A 20,793-nucleotide genomic window follows, 5' to 3' on the forward strand; every position below is an offset into this window, starting at 1 on the left:
TTGGGACATTTTGTGATTGCATATTAGTTATTTTGTCAAATATGAGTTTGATTTTAGTTATATATGATGTCTAGATGGTTTGTAATGGTTTGGTTTGTTGAAATTTGGGTTTCCTGGTGATTTGTGAGTAAATGGAGACTTGGGAGAACCCAAATTGCAATTCAACAAAGTGTAGAAATTACCATCGCGTCGGGCAGCATCATGGCACCAAGCGAGAATACATTAGGGACTCTTTGTCTCATTTACGTTGGGCGTGAGATAAGTGGCACCAAGCATGAGTGATGTAGGGGCTCTCTATATCATTTACACTGGGCATGAGATGAGTTGCATCAGACTTGAGTGATTCAGAGGCTTTTTGTCTCACTTACGTCGGACTCTAATGAGTGGCATCGAAGGTGAGTGCTTTAGAGTGTAACACCCCAAGTTTTCTAAAATTATAAAAAGGGTGTTTTAATTAATTAAATGGGTTTTATAAAATACTTTTAGAGCCTTTTAAATAATTATGAGTCTTTTTATTCTATTTATTATGATCGTTTATATATTTTATTCTATTTATAATTGGATTGGGAGAAATATGTTTATTTGATATATTATTTATTTATAAGTTCTAATATTGAAGGAAAGGAAAAAAGAACTATGGTAAAATATTTTATTGAAGGATTAAATGAGGGTAAAGTTTCAGAAAGGGAAACTGCATCAAATTTCAAATAATGCTTCTATAATATTTCTTTCTCGTACACTTGTGCAATAATTAAGTGAATCAGAGCTTGTGGGAGATCATCCCGAAGATTCATGTCCTTCGTCTAACATTTCCCTAGGTAAAGGGAAAGTCAATAGTCTCACTCTAGATGTAAGATATATGTTAGATAGTGAGATTGACCCCCAATCTCTTATTTGTTCTTATATGCTATGAGGGAGGAATCCCAATTCTGTCTTGTAATATGTGTATTTGTGGCTTGTACTCTTCTTATGTACATTATATGTGATGTTTAAATTATATGTATAGTTAATTTTGTGTAATTGTTTAAGAATTTATTAGTGCTTGTAGTTCTTGTAAGAAACCCTTGACTATAAAGCAAAGTGAAGATTGATTTAATTGCATGAATATTTAAAATTAATGTTGGATTTGAGTAATTGATGATATAATAGAACTTTCATCGTGATATTTACTGATTGATTTAGTTTTAGGGTTTGTAAAGTGCGATTTTTGCAGATCCTACAAGTTTTTTAGGAACTAGTATCGCATCAAGCATCACATGGGCTGTGTCAGGTGTCATTTGATATTGTTCCTGCATCATTTCACACAGAGCGTGACTTCAACCACGTCAGGTTTAGGTACTCCTAAGAGGCTTTTGTCTTTTGTGATAACATCAAAATTAAGTTTTGTGATCTTCATATAAATTATGCATTAAATGTTAGCTTTCCAATGCCATTAGAATCACCTAAAAATGAGATTTAGAACTCAAGTTATGATCAAATTAGTAAGTGAAGGTCAAGTTGTTAGATTTAGGCTGAAACGTTATAGTTTTCTATTTTTAAAAAAATAATAGTTGACAGAATTAACTTTTGATATCAACATAGAAATTATGGTTAATTTTCTTAGCTTTCTAAAAAAAATTAGGATTAACTTGATAGCATGTATATAACTCTAGATATTGTGTTTGGACTTTATGAGGTCATAGAAAATTAAGTTATGAAAATGTTGTTTGTGAATGGTGATGATGAATAACTTTACCTTTTAAGTATTTGATCTTCTGAATGGTTTGAAGTACCTATATCAATGTTAAAGAAAGATAAATCATGGGAGAAAAAAAATTGGAATAATTTATGATATAAGTTGATTGTTAACAACTTATGGTGTTTTGGTGATAGCGATGTCTAAGAACTTAATGTGTTATATCAATAACGTTGTTAGACTAGTTAAGTTATTGATTTAAATTCTTAGTGATGTTGATCTCTTAGTGACTATGGTTAAGGTATTAACATATGATTAGACAATTTCATAATGATTCTATCTTAAGGTGTATCGAATGATGTTGTGTAATTGTTGTGTTTGAACTACAAACATGTATAATCATTAAACTAATTAATATTGATAACTAGTTGTGGTATGTGAGTATGTTATTAATATGATTGTGAGTTATGTATGAAAGGAATTGATATACAATGGTGAAAGTGTATTGTTGTAATATGTTAATGCATAGAGTCGTGCTTGTATGCATCATATGCATACTTGTTTTGAAGAATATGATATGGAATACACCATCATAAGAGGTCTTCTTGTGTAAAAACTTAGGAATCAGTCCTTGGGGATAGTTGGGTTTAGGAAACCTCGATTTCATTCATTGTGTGCTTGTGGCAGAACATGCATGACACAGTTGTCCCAATGAGACCTTGGTTGTATATCCTCCTAGTGTAAAGTGTGTGACTCGGCATGAACTCCCAAGCCACTTTGTGTGTTGTATTATGGTAATACACAATGTGATTTTGACTAGCATCACATGCATGATTACTTGTAGTTTGTGTCCATTGTATAGTGCATGTGAATGAATTTATGTATAGCTTGTGATGATTACAAGAACTTATATTGTGTTATCAATTGGAGTTCATCTTGTTGTGTTTGGGATAATTGTATCATGGTTTTGTTGTTACCATGTTGATATTCATTGTATTATTACTTGTGTTTGACTATCCAGCTATATTCGACGTCATGAGCTTGAGTAAGATGTTTTTCATTCTTTTTTCTTGTGTTTTCTTATATTGTATGTTGTTATAGGTGATGTACATCATGATGTTGAAGATGTTGGAGATGAGACCTAGTCCTTGTGGTTGAGTTTATGCTTTGATAGGATGTGACATCGGGGCTTAGCTAGGATTTGCTTTTATTTTGTTATGTTTTAGGACAGTTGTTATTTCCATTATACTAGTGTTGTTTGAATTTGATTTGGTTTTGTTTAGTTAGGTTGTGGTACTTTTGTGTTGAACACGTGAATTTTTCATTTATGATAGACTTCTTTAATTCAGTTTTATTTATTTCATATATTATGGTATATAGGATAGAGGGTGTCCCATAGAGGTTGTCTATCTTATTTGATGCCAAATACGAGCTTAATTAGGTTGAGCATGAGTATATTGAATGCACAATATGGTTTATAGGTTGTTATATATGAAGAATTTAGTTGTTTTAATGTTGAAAGCATCTTGTTGTACTGTGTTGTGAACTTAGGACTAGAAGAGATGTGTTATTTAAAAAATTGAAATATTTCATTGTTTTGATATATATTGTAGTGCTCTAAGAACTCAATTGTTGAAAATCCCTTCTTGAAGATGTTACCCCTTTAAGTGGAGTGTTAAGTCTTCACTAAGTTCTCCCAAACAACTTCCAAATAGATTAACGTATTTTGGTTTAGATGCAAATATAGTATTTTTTTAGGCATTTAACAAATCAAACTAATTGACGTGTCAAGTCGACATGGATTATTATATTTTGAGTAAAATATGTTATCCTTCTTCAAAAGATAAGAGTATTATATTATTTTTTATATTAAAATATATAATTTAGTTCATTTAATTTAATATTATTAGTGTAAATTACATTCCTCACTCTTGATAAAAATATTATAATTCCTTCATATGTTAAAATATAAAATAAACTACACTTTTATCTTTTGGAGATATGAGTATTATATTATCACTTTCCTATTATATTAACATATAGTTAAGAATATGTATTTAGCATCACTAAAGAATATTCAAAGTTATTAAAATATAATTTAATTAAAATTGTACATGCAAAAAATATATGTTAAATTATTTTTAGTTCATTGTCATTCATGTGGAATAAAAAAAAAGAAACTAGAAAGGAGGTTGAATAATATCAATCACAAACTCAATACTTTTTGAAAGAGTGAAGTAGTAACATAATTGTAAGAGTGCAAAATAAAAGATAAATAAGAAGAACATACATTATTTTTATATTGGTTTGTTTCAACCACCGAGACTACATGCAATTTTTTATTATCCCAATTAAGTTCCACTATCTTTTACAAAGATACAAATATTTTTCACAAGTCACTTTTGGTGCAACTTAAGTGTTTTTTGACTTACCTCTTAAAGCAACTATCCAAGTATTTTTTTAACTCAAAGCCTCTTCAGGTTTCAAAAATCGTTTTCTTTTAACACAAGGTCTCTCTAGGCTTAAAATAATCAAGTATTATTTTATAGTCAAACCTCTTCAAACTCAAATAGCCAAGTATTATTTTATAATCAAGCCTCTTTAGACTCAAAGCAATAACATTAAGTTAAAGTTGGATAAGTTAACATTATTGCTTCATCTTACTATCAATACGTGATACAACCTATTAAGTACAATGTTTCTTACAAAAAGAATGAATGTATTTTTACAATAAAAATTATCTCTCCTTTTTAAAACTTCAAGCTTTTTTATCTAGGTGATTCATGAAGATGACAAATGCAAATCTTTGAGCATCTCTCGCAAGCTTGTTTCATCTGTTTTCGTCTTTGTTCCTTATAGAGGGAAGTGTCTATTGGTGCTTAAATGTGTTTCATCAAGTTGTCACTTCTTTTCTAATCAAGGAAGTTAATTACTTATTAAATTTTAGGTACTAAAAGAAAGGAACCATGTGTGTTAGGCTGAAACAATTTTTCCTACAATTTTTCATGCTTTATAGGATATTATGGTCCTTTTTTTTAACGAAAAACATATCTGTAGTTCATTTAGTGAATTTTGAGTATCGAAAAAGTTTTGTCATCTCAATATATTAAGGAATCATGTAAACAAAAATGATTTTGTTAGTAGACATCATAAATGATATAATTTAAAAACATTTTATTTTACAAATGAAATATTTCACTTATAAAACTTAATGTCAAGATAACTTATCGTCCTATAATAAATAGGATCTTAATGATTGATTTAAAATTTTTATTCTAGAAAAATGCCTAATACCTAGGATTTAAGATTGTCTTTTGACCTAATAATTATTCAATTAATAAAAAATGTAAGCTATATAATTAAATTTAAAATAATGTATTAAAATAGTTAATAAAATAAAAATTATTAAATAACTTATGTGTGTATATTTGTTTACATATACGTGGACTTATATATATATATATATATATATATATATATATTATTATAATAATTATATCTTATTTAATAATAAGTTTTTAATACAAAATATATTCATTAAAACATTTTATATGTTTAACATACATATTTTATATAAAAAAATCCGTTTACAAGATATTTTATTTATACCAATTAAGTAATACCATGTATATATATATATATATATATATATATATATATATATATATATATAATTGGAACAGAAATATTAAGATAATATTTAATTAATATTACTCATAAAATATTTTCATCCTAACATTAATTTTATAAATAAATTAATACTTGTGTTCCATTTTATTTTTTATATATATAATTTTAAAAATATATTATAAAAATAATAATTAAAAATAAATAATACTATATGTGTAAGACATGAATTTTCTTTTCATAATAAATAAAGTGATGGAAAAAGATAGATACAAAAATAATGTATAATAATTTATTCTAAATATCTACTTAGTTTTAATCAATTTCGTAGTAATTTTTTCAAAAAAGATTTAATATATAAATTATTAAAATGAAATGTATTTGTATTTATATAGGAAAAAAATGTTTATTTTAGAATAATGGGTAGTGTTAAGTTTTCTAGTCCTGAGTTGATGATTTTGTAAAAGATGTTTGAATAATAACATTTTTCTGACAGAAGTTAACAAAACATGTATAAATAAATAAATAAAATAACATATGTTAAAACCTTTCAAAGGTAGAAATTATAATTTTTAACATAAGAAAAACTTTTTGTTCCCAAAAAAAAAGAAGGAAAACTCGATGTATTTTTTGTATATACTCATTAAAAGTGTAACTTCCTCTTATAATTTTAACCAAATCAAATTTGACTTTTAATAGCTAAACCGAGTTATTTTATTTTCACCCTTAAGGTGGGTGACTCAAGTTCATGCGTCAGTCTTAACTCTGCTTATTCCTCTAAATTTTTGTATGCATAATACAAGAACTTAAAATTTAACCTTTACGGTCAGATTAAAAAACTATTTTAAATAATCATTAAACTTTCATATTAGCTAAAACTTAAATTTGGTATCAACATGTCTGCCGTCTATTTTTATAAAATAAATATACTTATACACTCTTGTGAAGTGCTTCATAGCGTGTTACTTTGAATTCGAATAATGCAAAAACCAATTAATTTCAAAAAATATAAAAATTAACATTTTAATTCCCAAGATTACTATTCAAGAGTCATTAACGACAAACCGTGATCAATTTAATTCACACCACAATTTATAATTTCAGTAGTTAAATTGACTAGTGCCTGTAATTTATGTACTGATTTGTACGAATTCCAGAGTATTTTCAATTTAGAACCAAATAACCTCTGATTGCCACATAACAAATGGGGGACAATATTTATAGTTTAGAGGTTTGCAACAGGAAAAAGGATGAGGATGGATAGATAATCTCATTCGGTGCCAAATGTGAATGTAGAGAACCATTGATCGAAAGGATATATAATAAAAGGCGACTTGCACTGCACAATCCTTGAGATACCCAGTCACTTCAATCAAACTACAATTTTTAACTGAAACTAGAGTTACACGATTTCTATTTCCTTTATGGGGGTTGGTTGGATGAAACAATTAACACAGGCATCAACTAAGTCATCATATGGAACTGCAGCAATCAAAAGAAAAAGGGAAGTGAAGGTACCAACCACTTATGGAATTCATTACAACTTCTCCAACATGGGCACACATCTACAGTAGTAATCCATGGAGCCAAAATGTACAACCACTCGCAGTAACCACTTCATTTGCAAATTCGTCAAGATATTTTCCATGTTCAAATATCATCCACTTCTTTTGCTGTTAGTAGCAACTGCAGTAACCACTTCATTTGCAAAATCGTCAAGACCACATCACGCCAAGTACCTGAACAAATTCGCATTGTCTTTGTCTCTTTCCAAGTAGTCTCGAGAGATCAAATCTTCAATCCGCTTCTTAATTGCCTTCACATCAGGCTGTGCAAATTCATTTTATTCCACACACCAACTATTCAGGATTTTGAAATAAAATGTACATACAGCAAAGTATGTTAGAAAATGATTGAAAGACAAACCTTAAACATGCGTCCTAACTGCTCAACACACTCCATTACTAACTGTTGGTAATTTAAAACTTTCCGACTTTTCATAATACGCACGATTGAGGCATCAATAGCATATCTTCTGTCCTTATCAACATCCTCAATAACCTTTTTCTTCTCATCAACGGGAGGAAGGGGAATCTGCATGACAAATCTTGTGTCAGTCTCACTCAAAAGTCAGTAAACTGAATAGAGAGGTCAAGATAGCTAAGCAAATAAACAATACTTTTTTACACTAATTGTACCTTGATTCTCCTCATTTTGTCTGTAAATTTTGAATTAAATTCAAAATAATCAGTAGTAGATATTGATTTTGTGTTTGGTTCCTTTATAAGAATCTTGTACTTGGCACATGACAAGGAATGAAGCAGTCTAATAACATCATCGTCAGATAAGTTTAACTGAGTCATTATCTCCGAATAACTCAGCCTATCTGAGGAATTAAATAGAAGCAATGCTGAAGCCTATTGAGAAGCAAGAAAACAGCACTAGGTAAGTAGAAAGAAATCCATACAAAAATGAAGCAACAACAATGTAACATACGCACTACAACGTGTAAGGGTTGTCTAAAGAAATATAACCTGGTAAGTTGTTACAATCAGCTCCACAGTTTTTGGATCAAATTTCCCACTTATGTTGCAGGTTCCCAAGGAATAAATCCAAGTAAGTTTTCTGTGCTTAGTTTTTGTTTGATAAAATTCCTTGAAAACTTCGACGCATCTAACCTAAAATATATAAGAGATGTTAATTGTAAACCAAAATGAACTAATCTACTTAAGTTGTATCAAAAACTGGCCAATAAATTATGAACAATTATAACAACCAAATACCATTTCAGCTGGAAGATTGAGGTCGAAAGATTTGTAACTAGGCCAGAAGCCAGTAGTCAGAACTGTAACTGTCAAATCTATTCCAGGGTCTGCATTAGGATTATTACTTAAATACTCCTCAAAGCTTGTTTGGTTCTCCTTTGCAAGTGTCAAATCTGTAACCTGGTAGAAGGCACAAGCAAATAAATTTTCTTTCATCGCTCCACTTAAGTAGTTGAATATAGTATACCAGCTTCGTTTACAAAGACTTAAAAAGACTAACCATTCCTTCCATCTTCGAGGTAAATTGACCACCACATTGTTGCTTCAGTTTTGTCAGAATACTTCTCTCATGGTCATCATTGGCACTCTTGTCAAAAAGGAGTCTTCGGGCAAGCTTCTTTCTGCAAGCAATCATGTGAAAACATGCCTTACAACATCAAGTTTTGTTCTTAAAAACAATTCAGAAGCAACAGAAAAAAAACACTTGAGTAAAATTTCCAAGTTCCAACATAATGATCATTTTCCTTTTTAAGCTGTTTTACCTATAAAATTCGGCAAAAAGATCTTTGTCGCTGATATATGCAAGCAACTTGACAACCTGCAAATGAATAAATGAAACAAAAGAAATTTTAACTTAAATCTCAAAAGTCAAAACCACAGGCATCATGTTCATAGAAGTATATGGTACACCTAGACTGATGTATTGCAAACCTTTTCAAGAGTTTCTTCAATTGCTTCATCACTCAATTTTTCACTTCCTCCTTTCTTGAGAATATTATCACAGAAAGTAGCAAGCAGTTCTGCACTTGAGCTTCCAGCAACACCCTTGTTGCAAAAGATCTCAAAAGCCTCCTTAAGAGCCTATAGGATCAAAACTTTTTAGATAACAAAGTCAATGTAACAACTTCAAAGTCAATTTATATTATCATAACCTTGTGGAAAAGAGTATGATTTTGGAAACAATCATTCACGTATGCCAGGTACTTGTCATGCAGCTCAATCACCTTCCGAACAAAAACCTGAACAAAGTGATCAATTTAGTCTTCAAAAATGAATAAATTGCATTTAAACTAAACAAAAAGGAAATTAGGAGATTACCTGCTCCTGTAAACCAACAATGTCCTTTTTCTCTGCCTGTAGACAATTTAATTTAAATGGTTACAATGGGTCAGCAGCAAACTTAAATTGACCCAAAAGCACATTACTATTCACAAATTGATTAGTAAGAAATTTGCTTGTAAAAAAATGAGAATATTGAAACAACAAATTATATGAAAACCAACCTAGTATAAACGCAATGAATGATAAAAACATCAACTTCATAGCAAATTTGCTAAAAAATGAGAAAAAGGCCAGGAGGAGAACCCATTACTACAGAAACAGTTAATCAGTGTAGATCAAAACATGTATATTTCATGTAACTTATGGAATTGAATGAGATAAGATCTCAGGTTTTCTCGTGAGAGAAAAACCAACTTTATGCTTGTCATTTCTTTTATTTTCTCAATCAGTTATCACAATTCAATAAAATTGTAAACTTGTATATGTCTTTCTCTTGTTCAATGATTTCAGAATAGTGATAAAATGGCCTCTAAGTAACACTATAACTAATATTTAATATAATTATTAAGTTATTACTGCTATGATTTTTATTGTTATTTTGCTTGGTAAATAGCAGTTAATGGGTTTTCTCAACACCTTTGAGGATCTACCGAGTTCTATGTATATATGAAAATCCAGTGCTTTTCCACGTCACATGGCAACTCCAGCAATAAAACAAATTGACACATTGCGTTAAGACTTAAAATAGGTCAATAAATCATATTTGTGGCTCCAGGTGTCTACCTAGAAATATTTTTAAACATATTTCCAATTTATAAACATTAATAAGCCCTTCTTTATTTGGAAATCTAGAACATCCTCTGGTGGTAGAACTTGTTAACACATACCATGGCTCCAGTTGTTTACGCAGAAAATATTCCAAACATATTTCCACATTATAAACATGTATTTGTACTTCTTTAGTTGTAAATGAAATATTCGAGAGAACCCGACAGAAATCCCTTTTACATTATATTGAAAACAATGTTTCATAAATTAATTAAAGAAAGCCAATTTCATTACATGATACTGAAAAGAAGGGTAATCTACACCGCAGTTGAAAATTATCACTTGATCTTATTTATTCACAAATAGTCCACTATTGAGTAAGAATTTTAAAAATACCTTGTTACTGAGACGGGATTTAAAAACCATGCATATAATTTTTCCTCAATTATTGCAAAAGTAAGCAATCATCCCAAAGAAAACTACAGAATAAATAAGGAAAAAATACCTTTTTGGTACTCACTGCATCTTCAGCCAACTTCACTAATGCCATGCCTTCAGTGGTGACATGCTGTGTTGTAAAAGGAGAGAAACCATAGCATAAACAAGCCATCAAGAGCAAAACAAGAAGACAAGACCCAAATTTCAACTGACATACAGAAGGGGAAAAAATAGTAAATCTAGGTTGATGTCAGTACCTGCTTAAATATACTGGAAACAGGTTCTAAGCCTTTGGGTATTTTAGAGAAGAGCCTGAACATCCTTGACAAGTCTTCAACCTAACCAGTAAAAAGAAACATGAGATTATGAGAATAAATTTAAATAGTGGAATAACGTTAAAAAACTTGTGAACATCATGAGTAGGATAAATTTAAACTGACCTTGTCATCTCTAAGTAATGCATGACATCCGGAATGCTCTTTTTCAAGGAGTTGGTTTGCATATACAGATAAAAGTTCGTGTTGAACTTTCTAAAAGAGAAAAAGGACAAAAAAGTTCAGAAACTAAAAAATGGAAACTAAATATCATAATTATGAACAATTTTGTCTTCACGTTGCCAGGTATTACTCCATTGAATACAGTAGAAGACCATATAGCAGATATAATAGCAAACCATACCTCTAATAACTTTGGCTCACTACTAGAGTGCAAGTAATGGGCAACCCTATCTTTCTCCCGTTTTAAGCACTCCTCAGCCTGTAATGAGAAACACAATATCAAACAGAAGCCATACAAATATGATATTGCAAATGATTAAACCAGTTAATGTAATCACCACAAAGAAATCATACCTTGAGCATATAATCAGGACAGGAATCTTCAAGAATCCAGTTTGAAGCCTTTCGAGAATAATAAGCAGAAGTGTCTTTAAGCATGGCAGCTTCAAAATCATTCTCATAGTGATCCATTTGCCCCATTCCAATTTCAACAAATATATCTAAAACATTCTTCAATAGAGCTCGGTCAATCTGCTCTCCTTCACGTTCTTGATCAACCTTTGAACAAAAAGGATAAGTTAATTATCTACATCTGTGGACATGAAATTCATGTAGAATAGAAAGGAAAAAAACCTACAAGAGAAATCACTGCATCTCTCACTTTCCCATTTAGTTCCTTGTAAACCTGAAAATAATAAAACCCATTTATTTAACTTGTAATAAAGCAGCATTAAAATGAAATGACTGTAATATGGAAGTGATCTAGTTAGCCAGTAGCATAACAAATCTAGTATGTATTTATGAGTTCTGGCATGAAAAATAGGTTAATGTAAAAAGATGACTAAGCATCATCCATGGTTCAGCTGTAAATTTGTAATATTACATCATTCAAGGTAGATTATGAAATTACCAAATCACGGAAGCAAGTCAACCCAACTTCATTAAGAGGTGGAAGTGACCTTCGGGCAATAAAGTAGCGATCCAAATAGTGAAAGAAGCGAGAAAGCCACCTAACCATAATTTTATGGTTTGCCCACCTTTTCACAAGTTCTCTTAGCATAAATTCATCATGCTTCTCTCTCAAAGAAGGTAATACCTGGACCAAAAAAGTGACAGTAATTTATGAGTTACTAATTTCTGAAAAGTTGAGAACAAAATTAGTAACAGTAACAGATAAAACTGAAAAATAATTGAGAGACTTAAAAATTTATGGTTAATCATACTAGAAATTAAAAGCCCCGTGCCTCCCCCCCCCCTTCAAAACAAAAAAAAAATCATCATGGAAAATGTCAACTATCAGAATTTGAAAGTGTCAACTATATATTGCTTCTAGGGTGTTAAATAAAAGGTCTCTTAATAAGACAAAGGACCTATCATACTTCAGAATTTGACGAATCACTTTAGAGGCAAAAGTGACAAGTTATCACTAATTGAAAAATCAATGGTTGAGATTGAAATGAAATGCATGTACATTATAACAAACTATGAAAATGAAATTGATTAAACATACTCCCTTGATGTTTTTATAAAAAGATATAATTCCTCACCTCTGCTTCTATTCCTCACTTTAGAGAATTCAAATTCCAAACTTTGAGAATCCCTTCAACCATATTGCTGACAACTTATAAGATACATATATGGACTCTATAGAAAGGCACTCAGTATCACTCACTCACACATAGAGAACTCAAATTACGACACAATCACAACACAAGTAGCAGAAACAAAAGTGCAGAATCCCTTTCAGTAATTTCAATTATGTCACTAGATGGGTAAAACAATGTACTCTCAATATTTGCTAAAATACTGAAACAATATTGTTTCGTTACTTATTGCTATTGGATATTGCCAAAAGCAGATAGTAAAATGAAAATGAAGTCAGATCGATATCTAAACTTTAGTTAGTAGATAGTTTTAACTACCAATTATTTCCTGGAAAGGCTAACTTTACGCTTTCTCAAGGGTCCTATAAAGATAACTGCTGCACATGAAGCTCAGGTGAATCAAAAGGACATATTGCCGGACACACATGTATTAGTAGTAGTAGTTCAGTACCACATAAAAATTGTCTATATATACTATAAAATGGTAGTGAAGTAGTATCTTCAACAGCAAAGATTCAGTTACCGACTAACTACTCAAATAATGAACTATTCAGAAAATGGAAGATGTGTGCTGTTTGATCACATGCTATCATAACACCCTGAACAGGTACACTTATACCATAAAATAATGATGAATACAGAATTCCCTCATCCTCACACAAATTATGACACAATTGAGACAGCAACAATACTTCATCAGACTCCAATATTTCATGAAAACTGTTGAGGTATCCCACATTGGCTAGAAATATGACCAGAATATTCCTTATAAGACTTGGGCAATCCTCCTGACTTGAACTGGCTTGAGGGTTATTAGGCCCAATCAGTTTTCTAATATAATATCAGAACATAACCAGTTCTAATGTACAGCCATCCACATATGGTCAATCAGGGAAACTCCATGCTATGTCCAGTCTTTGGCATCAAGCGGGGTGTTAAGATGTGTCCTATATTGACAAGGAATATAGAAAAAATACGCCTTATAAGACATGGGCTATCCCCTCTTGAGTTAGATTAGAGTGCGAATTAGGTTTGGTCCATTCCTAATAAAAGCCAATGGCTCTAGGATGGAAAAATGAAGATATGAATCTATAAAAACCTTTATCAAACCAAGAACCCAAAGCTAGTTAATTTGCAGTGTCAATATATGTGGGGGACTCACCACTTACTAGTTACATCAAGAGGTAGGCTTAATAAGTGGATTCAAAATCCTTTGATCATTCTCCCGGAAATAAAATAAAACCAAGTGGGGGAAAACTACAACTCTATTAGTAATCAGTTCTTTTATTGATGATCCAAGCACAGATGAACAACCCCCTTCCATTCCATTTTATCCCATTCTCTTAACAATCAAACTTAGGCCAACAGTACAATTGTGCAGGGAATTTTTCGTAACCAACTAATATCATAAAGAAATAAGAAGAAAACTTGTTTTTATCCTCCAGCTTTATCTACCATCTTCAAGTTCATGAATATGGTCACAATGGAGTTTGAACACAGATTAAATTACCTTCCTTTTTACTTGTAAGGACATCTAAAATTAAAACTACCATAACCTCTGAGAACTAACTGTTTATAGATATGCATTTTCCTAGGCAGAGAAAATATGTCACTGGGATCATGTCCTAGTGTTCCTGGAGTGTTGTACACAGCACAATCAATACAAATTCATTGTTCTCATTAAACCTATGGACTGCCTACTCCCAAGCAAACTCAACCAATGCTTTTCCTTTGGACCTCCATGTTGGTGATGAACCAAAATCTATTTGTAATATTTCAAATTCATTCAAACAGATAACCATATCACATCGAAAAAACTGCTTTACTCACTGTTGATACGATGTACTCTTCAAATGACTCCTTGTACTTGTCATACAGTTGTTGGGAATAGTCATGAGGAGGCTTCTGCGTACACATATTGTATATGGTCCTGCAATACAATGTAAAGAAAACTAAATTCTAAAAGGAAATATCCAATCAACTCGAGCAAAATGAATTAACTTAAGACACATAAAACCCTCAGTGCAGTGTTTGGATTTCTAATTTGAAGGTCAAAAAAGCTTTTATCATCATAAACAATCCCAAGAGAGATTTAAAAACATAAAATCAAGTATTTTTTTCGAATGAATGCTTCCCAAACATGCACCTAGGGCTGAACACGTAAACAAACAAAACAGCTCAGAGATAGATTGATAGATACGTGTATAGCATCATGTAGTCCTCCGAGCTGAACTGAGGCTCAGGCTGCCCCTCTAGAATGTTCTTCAGCTTCAGAATGCCCTTCTGCATAAAATCCCATCCTTGCTCTAAGTCAATAGTCTTGCGCTCACTCATGGACATGCCTGCAAACTGAACTTCAACCTCCGACGCCAAAATCTGCAACAACCAAAGTTCATAACCCCTCATGAGAAAAACAATTTCAAAACCCCAACCAAACAATCAAAAACCACTCCAAATCCCAACCAAAACAATTCAAAACCTCGCCGAAGAGAATCGCACGCAATTCCCCCGAACTAAAACCTAAACTGTTCCCAAACGAGGTAAATTCGGAAATCATTCGCAGATTTCCCCAATCCTGTTTAGAGAAACAGCGAAATCCGCCTTCGACATCCGAATTCTTAAACCCGCGGGTGCCGAGGCGATTCCGCGGCGGTAGGGAGAGAGCAGCAGAGGGAGATCGAGGAAGAAAGATGGAGAGAAGAAAAGGCACGTTACCGAAAAGAGAAAGCGAGCGCGATGGTGAAGGAAGCGAAACCCTAGGAATGGTGGAAGAAGCGAAGGGGAGAGGAAAATCCAGAAGGAGGAAGAAGAGGATGTGGGAGATTTTGACGACAACACGGACCCAGGAGAGAGGGTTATAAGAGAAAACAGAAAACGAAATCATGAACAATTTTTTTTATTATGCACCCATATATATATTACTATATGCGCAGCCCAGATCTTTTCTTTTACAATTGTGGTTCTTTTATGAATTTAATTACAATGGTTTACCTTTTGTGGGTAAATTATTTTTTATGAGATTATTATATCACTAAAATATATTTAGATAAATATCATGGATGCTTAGATTTGATATTGATAGTTCAAACTGTGGTATAAAATTATTTTAGTTATTCATAATTTTTTTTTAAAGATATTGAAGATTGATTTAAAGTAAAGGTGAATAAAATGATTTAAGAATATCAATATGGAGATAAGATAAGAAAATGATAGTTTGAAATAGTTAAAAGTTTTTTTTTTAATAATTATAAAAATAGCATGTCGATAAAGATGAAAAAGTATCCGGAATATTTTTTTATTATTAGTAAATTGAGAATTTCTAATTAGATAATGAGTTTTTAAAAGAAGTTTTTCTCTTTTTGTGTGTGAAAATGGCTTATGGAAAGCTTTTTATCATATTCATCCCTTCCTATAATTTAGGGGGGTGTATTGGATTAGGATTTTAAAGGATTTTTTTAGTTAAAAAAAATCATGCGGATTTTAAAACACTTTGTAGGATTTTCATGACTTTTAAGATTTTGCAGGATTCTACAAGACTTAAAATCAGGATTTTAATGGATTCTGCAAGACTTTTAAATCAAGATTTTAATGGATTCTGTGGGATTTTGTGGATTTGGTAGAATTTTCGGGAATTTTTGACATTTGATAAGATTTCAAAAAAATATTCATACATTCAAATTTAAAAAGAGTCAGACAAAAATAATAATAAAAAACAACAATTTCTAGATAAATAATAATAATAATAATAATTCTCCATAATAGCCTATCATATTAAATAGCATTCACCCACATATTCATGACTATACTAGTCCTTCAAGCATTAGCGTCTTCTTGCTCTTGTTCCTGGGTTTGAATAATAGGCTCAAAAGTGTGCGGTAATGTTGAAGATGAAGGTTCATCCACCGCTTCAATTGAAAATTCATCAGAACGACATTCTTTACGTAGAAAGTTATGTAGTGCTACACATACTAATACAAGTTCTACTTGTGTTTTAAATAAAAATGGAGGTGCTGACTTAAAAATTGTGAACCTTGATTTAAAAATACCAAATATTCTCTCGATCACATTCCTTAAAGACACATGACGAAGATTAAACAATTCTTTCTCATTTTTAGGGTCATTACCCTGACCTGCAAAATCTTGTAGATGATATCTTACCCCTCGAAATGGAGCTAAAAATTGGCGTCGATTAGGAAATCCACAATTCACAAAAAAATATTTACCTAATTACATATGCAATATATATAATATTAGTATAATAATAATAATAATAATAATAATAATAAATTGTAATTATAATTATAATTATTATTATTATTATTTAAAGAATAAACATTTACCTTAAGCCACTTTAAGTCCATTCCTCCTTGTTATAACATCATTTAGTAGCTTAGAATCATGAGCCGAACCCTCCCACCCACTAAGAATGTACATGAACTCCAAATCAAAATTACAAGCGGCTAATACATTTTGTGATATCTTTCCATGACGATTACGATAACTACTTACATCTCGCCCCCTCACTATTGCTGGAATATGTGTCCCGTCAATAGCTCCAATGCAATCCTAAAATTTAACATATATAACACTTCATCGTATGAAAAATATAAATATAGTAGTGTCAAATTTAATATAATTTTTATTGTAAGATAATTAGTACATACCTTGAAGAAAGGGAAGAACCTTGTGCTTTCTCTAATTTTAGCTGGCACAATTGATCCTGGTTTAGCCATCAAAGTAGGTGCTATCGTATTCAAAGCCTTCAAAATCTTGTGAAAATTTTCACTTGTAGCAAATTGTGATCGGCCAAATGTGTTACGAATTACACAATATCGAGTATTCTGACCAACAATTTGTAGGAATGATGTAAGCATTTCTTCAACACAAATATATCGTGTATCCTCTAGAGGTGTTTTTACTCTAAGAATTGCACATAACTTTTGAAATACATCTGGATACATCTTATAAACTTGTCGAAATATTGCAGGATCATCGTTTAATGCTCGGTGTATATAGTCATTCCCCATGTTAGTAATTCGTTGTCGATTTAATGGACACTCAATTTGTTCATTACGTATCATAACTATAAACTGAGTCAACACATGCATTAATGCATGAATTTCCACTACACATGCGTACATGGCATCATATATCTCTTTATCATATATCTCTTTGTCACTCATTGCTTCTTCATCTATGTCACTACCTTCATACATGCTCGAATGTGACATTGTACCTATATAAAATAATATAACTAAAAATAATAATATAATAGAAAATAAAACATGCTAAAATATTTCAATCAAGTACGACCAAAATAACATCAAAACAATATAATTCCACCATTCAAAATGTGTTCATTCACAACCAAAATATAAAGCAAACACTTCAATCAAGTGCAACAAAAATAACACCAAAACAATATAGTTTGACAAATCCAACATGTGTTCATACACAACCAAATTATAAAGAAAATACGCAAATCAAGTGCAACCGAAATAACACCAAAACAATATTGTTCATCCTAGCTTGTACTTTATCCAATCTGAACATTCTTCCATTGATAATATCAAGAAAAAGTCTTTCTTTGCATTAGTATCAAGCAAATCAGCCGCCATGTAGCGAGTTCGATCATCCAAATTTGGGATCTCTTTTATGGCACTCCAACAAATATTTCCCTTTGCCTCTTGGTATCTTTCTCTTTTCTCCATCAAGTTATAAATTTTTTCAAAATTGGCGGCTATAGTCTCAATGCCAACAGATAGATTTTCTAGAACTTTGGCTTGACTATTGTTCCAAACTGAGTTATAACTTACTCCATACTCGGACCTACTCCGCTTACGATTAATTGGTTTTTCAGTGGGAACCTCTGAGCTTAAAGGGGGTTGAGGTGGTGAAAATAGATATGTATTGGTATTTTGATTTTTCTAGTCTTACCAATTGTTATTTAAAGTTAGTTATGTATTGGTATTTTGATTTTTCTTTTTGAAAATATTTGAAAAAATCAATCGTATAAAAAAGATACCTTAGTAAATTATTGTTAACAATGATTATTGTTACGATTATTGATATTATTATCATTATAAATCATCAATATTATTATTATTATTAATTATTAATATTATTATTATTACCACTATAATTATTATCATTATTATCATCATTATCATTGATAATAATAATAATATCAATAGAATTAATATTAATATTTTCATTTTCACAAAACAAGATCTTTCTTATATCATTTATCTTTTGTAATATTTATTTAACTATTCATATAATCATATACTTGTTTTTATCTTGATTGATAAAAACAAGCATGTCCAATGTAGTAAGATTTTGTAGGAAAAAACAAAATCCATTTTGTGATTTCAATATCTTGAAAGGAATTAGTTTTTAATCACCGGTTGCGTGATATTTTATACATTACACAACTCTTCATCAACCTTTCACGTAGTATTGCATTTCCATAAATTCCGATGTATTCTTCTTTTAACATAAAACCACATTCTTGCAAATCTAATTTGATCCAATATTGGAAGTGAATTTGTAGATTTGGAGAAGTAGGAAAAAGGAAAAGAAAAAGAGAGAAGAGATAAAGAAAATGGGAGGTGGGACGCTGAAAGAAAAAAATATATATATTGTTGCCACCGAAAATCGTTTTTGACAACAAAACATGTTAATTGTAGAGTTGAGTTAGACATAATCCACTATTCTAAAATGATATCAGAGTTATTCTAGATTCTTAAAAATAAGTCACCCACCATTCATTGATACATACACCATGAGCATGAATGGGTGTATTGATGTTATGGGTGTAAAAGAATCAGGAAGAAGGAGATTATGGCGGCAAAGTGGGGATACCGAAGAAGAGTGTTAAAACAAAAACAAAAAAATAAATAATAATAAGGCGTAAAAAAAAAGTTAATCATCTATACACTGTCAGTGTAAAATTTGTTTACACAAACAACCAATCATATCTTTTAATAGTGTCATGTCATTTACTTATTTAATGAAATAAAAATAAAATAAAATAATTTGAAAGATATGATTAGTTGCCGGTGTAAAAAGTTTTACACTAACAGTGTATGAATGATTAACTCGTAAAAAATAAGGGGAGAAAAGGAAAGATAAATAAATCTCAATCATTATTTTTAAAAAAATTAGTAATGTTATGATTAAAATTCGTTTTCCCCTTGTAGGGTACATGACAAGGTTCTCATACTAAACTTTTTCTTAAACTAATCCAAAATTTTTAATTTTAGATTAGTTTTTAGAATTTCACATCCTCATCAACTCATTTTCTTCTAAATTATCAAAGAAAATTTCTCTATTTTTTATAAACCATAATCAAATAAAAATTTGTTTCTATCAACAGGCATTTCACAACAATACTAATTACCATTCGAGAATAAAAATAGTTGTGAGAATAGTTGTTGTTGAAACTAATGTTTTTTTTCATTAAACACGTAATATTTAATATTGTTCAAACTAGTATTTTCTAATTAAACATTTCTCAAGATGAACTCTTGATTAAATTGGGATATATGTACTTTAGAATAAAAAATCAACATAAAAAAATTTAATGTCCAAACTCTTCCATATAAATTCTATTTAGATTGAGAACACGATAAGTTTTGTGAAGACTAATTTTAGTGCAATAACAATGGTTAAGGGCAAGATGATGATGGTCATTTACCAATATTTCAACGCCTATCTCAATAGGTATAAGAAATGTGTCAAATAAGTATGAGGTGGATGCATACCTATAATATGAAATGTCTTATATAACCAAAGTTAAACATTTACTATGGACTATTGGCCATGAGCCACATGAAAGACCCAAAAAAGAGTTCATAACAAGTTAAATGAAAACTACAAAAGTAATTAAATTAAATTTTTGATTGATCATATATGATATTTTAAAGTAAGAAAACATATGCATTTGGATATATATATTCGTGATTCTTTGGATACTTGACTCATTGGGTTCTTGAGGTTTTATGGTTTCACTATTAATTTTAGTGTGAAACTTCATGACATTGACAAAAGCTTGGAATTGGCTTTGAATATAGGGTATAGTGAAGTTGCTAGTGAATTTGGTTTATTCATGACTATCAATTTGATATTTCAGAAAGCAGATAGTGATAACTTTTCTTTCCATCATGCATAGCGAGAGACCAACACATATACAACCTCTCTAGCTTGTCATGACTCTTCTAGAACAAATGCTTTAGATTTGACATCATTTATATGTTGGAAATAAATTTAATAAACCACAAAAAAAATATATTTAGACTTATCAATGATCAATATCAACAAGATAATGAATGCTATAAAATTAAAAATAAAACAAC

General features: G+C 30.7%; 1 protein-coding gene across 1 annotated transcript; it reads right to left on the reverse strand.

The window, feature by feature from the left end:
* Positions 1–6,605: 6,605 nt before the first annotated feature.
* Positions 6,606–15,325, reverse strand: LOC109812899 (cullin-1). Its single transcript, XM_020376960.3, has 20 exons — positions 15,152–15,325; positions 14,637–14,812; positions 14,267–14,366; positions 11,743–11,928; positions 11,470–11,517; positions 11,187–11,390; positions 11,014–11,091; positions 10,776–10,865; positions 10,593–10,673; positions 10,403–10,465; positions 9,166–9,201; positions 9,000–9,086; positions 8,779–8,928; positions 8,610–8,665; positions 8,348–8,468; positions 8,086–8,247; positions 7,837–7,980; positions 7,501–7,719; positions 7,229–7,396; positions 6,606–7,130 (listed from the first exon to the last, which is right to left on the reverse strand). Exons 2-20 carry the CDS (start codon positions 14,774–14,776, stop codon positions 7,029–7,031), a joined length of 2,235 nt encoding a protein of 744 aa, XP_020232549.1. The 5' UTR covers positions 14,777–14,812; positions 15,152–15,325; the 3' UTR covers positions 6,606–7,028.
* Positions 15,326–20,793: the final 5,468 nt, after the last annotated feature.

Source organism: Cajanus cajan, chromosome 1 (genome assembly GCF_000230855.2).
Source record: "Cajanus cajan strain Asha chromosome 1, NIPB_CcT2T_4, whole genome shotgun sequence".
Classification (NCBI taxonomy): domain Eukaryota; kingdom Viridiplantae; phylum Streptophyta; class Magnoliopsida; order Fabales; family Fabaceae; genus Cajanus; species Cajanus cajan.

Excerpts from the sequence above, each read along its gene's own strand:
- LOC109812899 (XM_020376960.3), bottom strand. The coding sequence starts at position 14,776 with ATGTCCATGAGTGAGCGCAAGACTATTGACTTAGAGCAAGGATGGGAT. Across the intron at positions 8,929-8,999 it reads ATCATACTCTTTTCCACAAG|GCTCTTAAGGAGGCTTTTGA; the intron begins GTTATGATAATA and ends TTGATCCTATAG. Across the intron at positions 7,397-7,500 it reads ACAAAATGAGGAGAATCAAG|ATTCCCCTTCCTCCCGTTGA; the intron begins GTACAATTAGTG and ends TTTGTCATGCAG.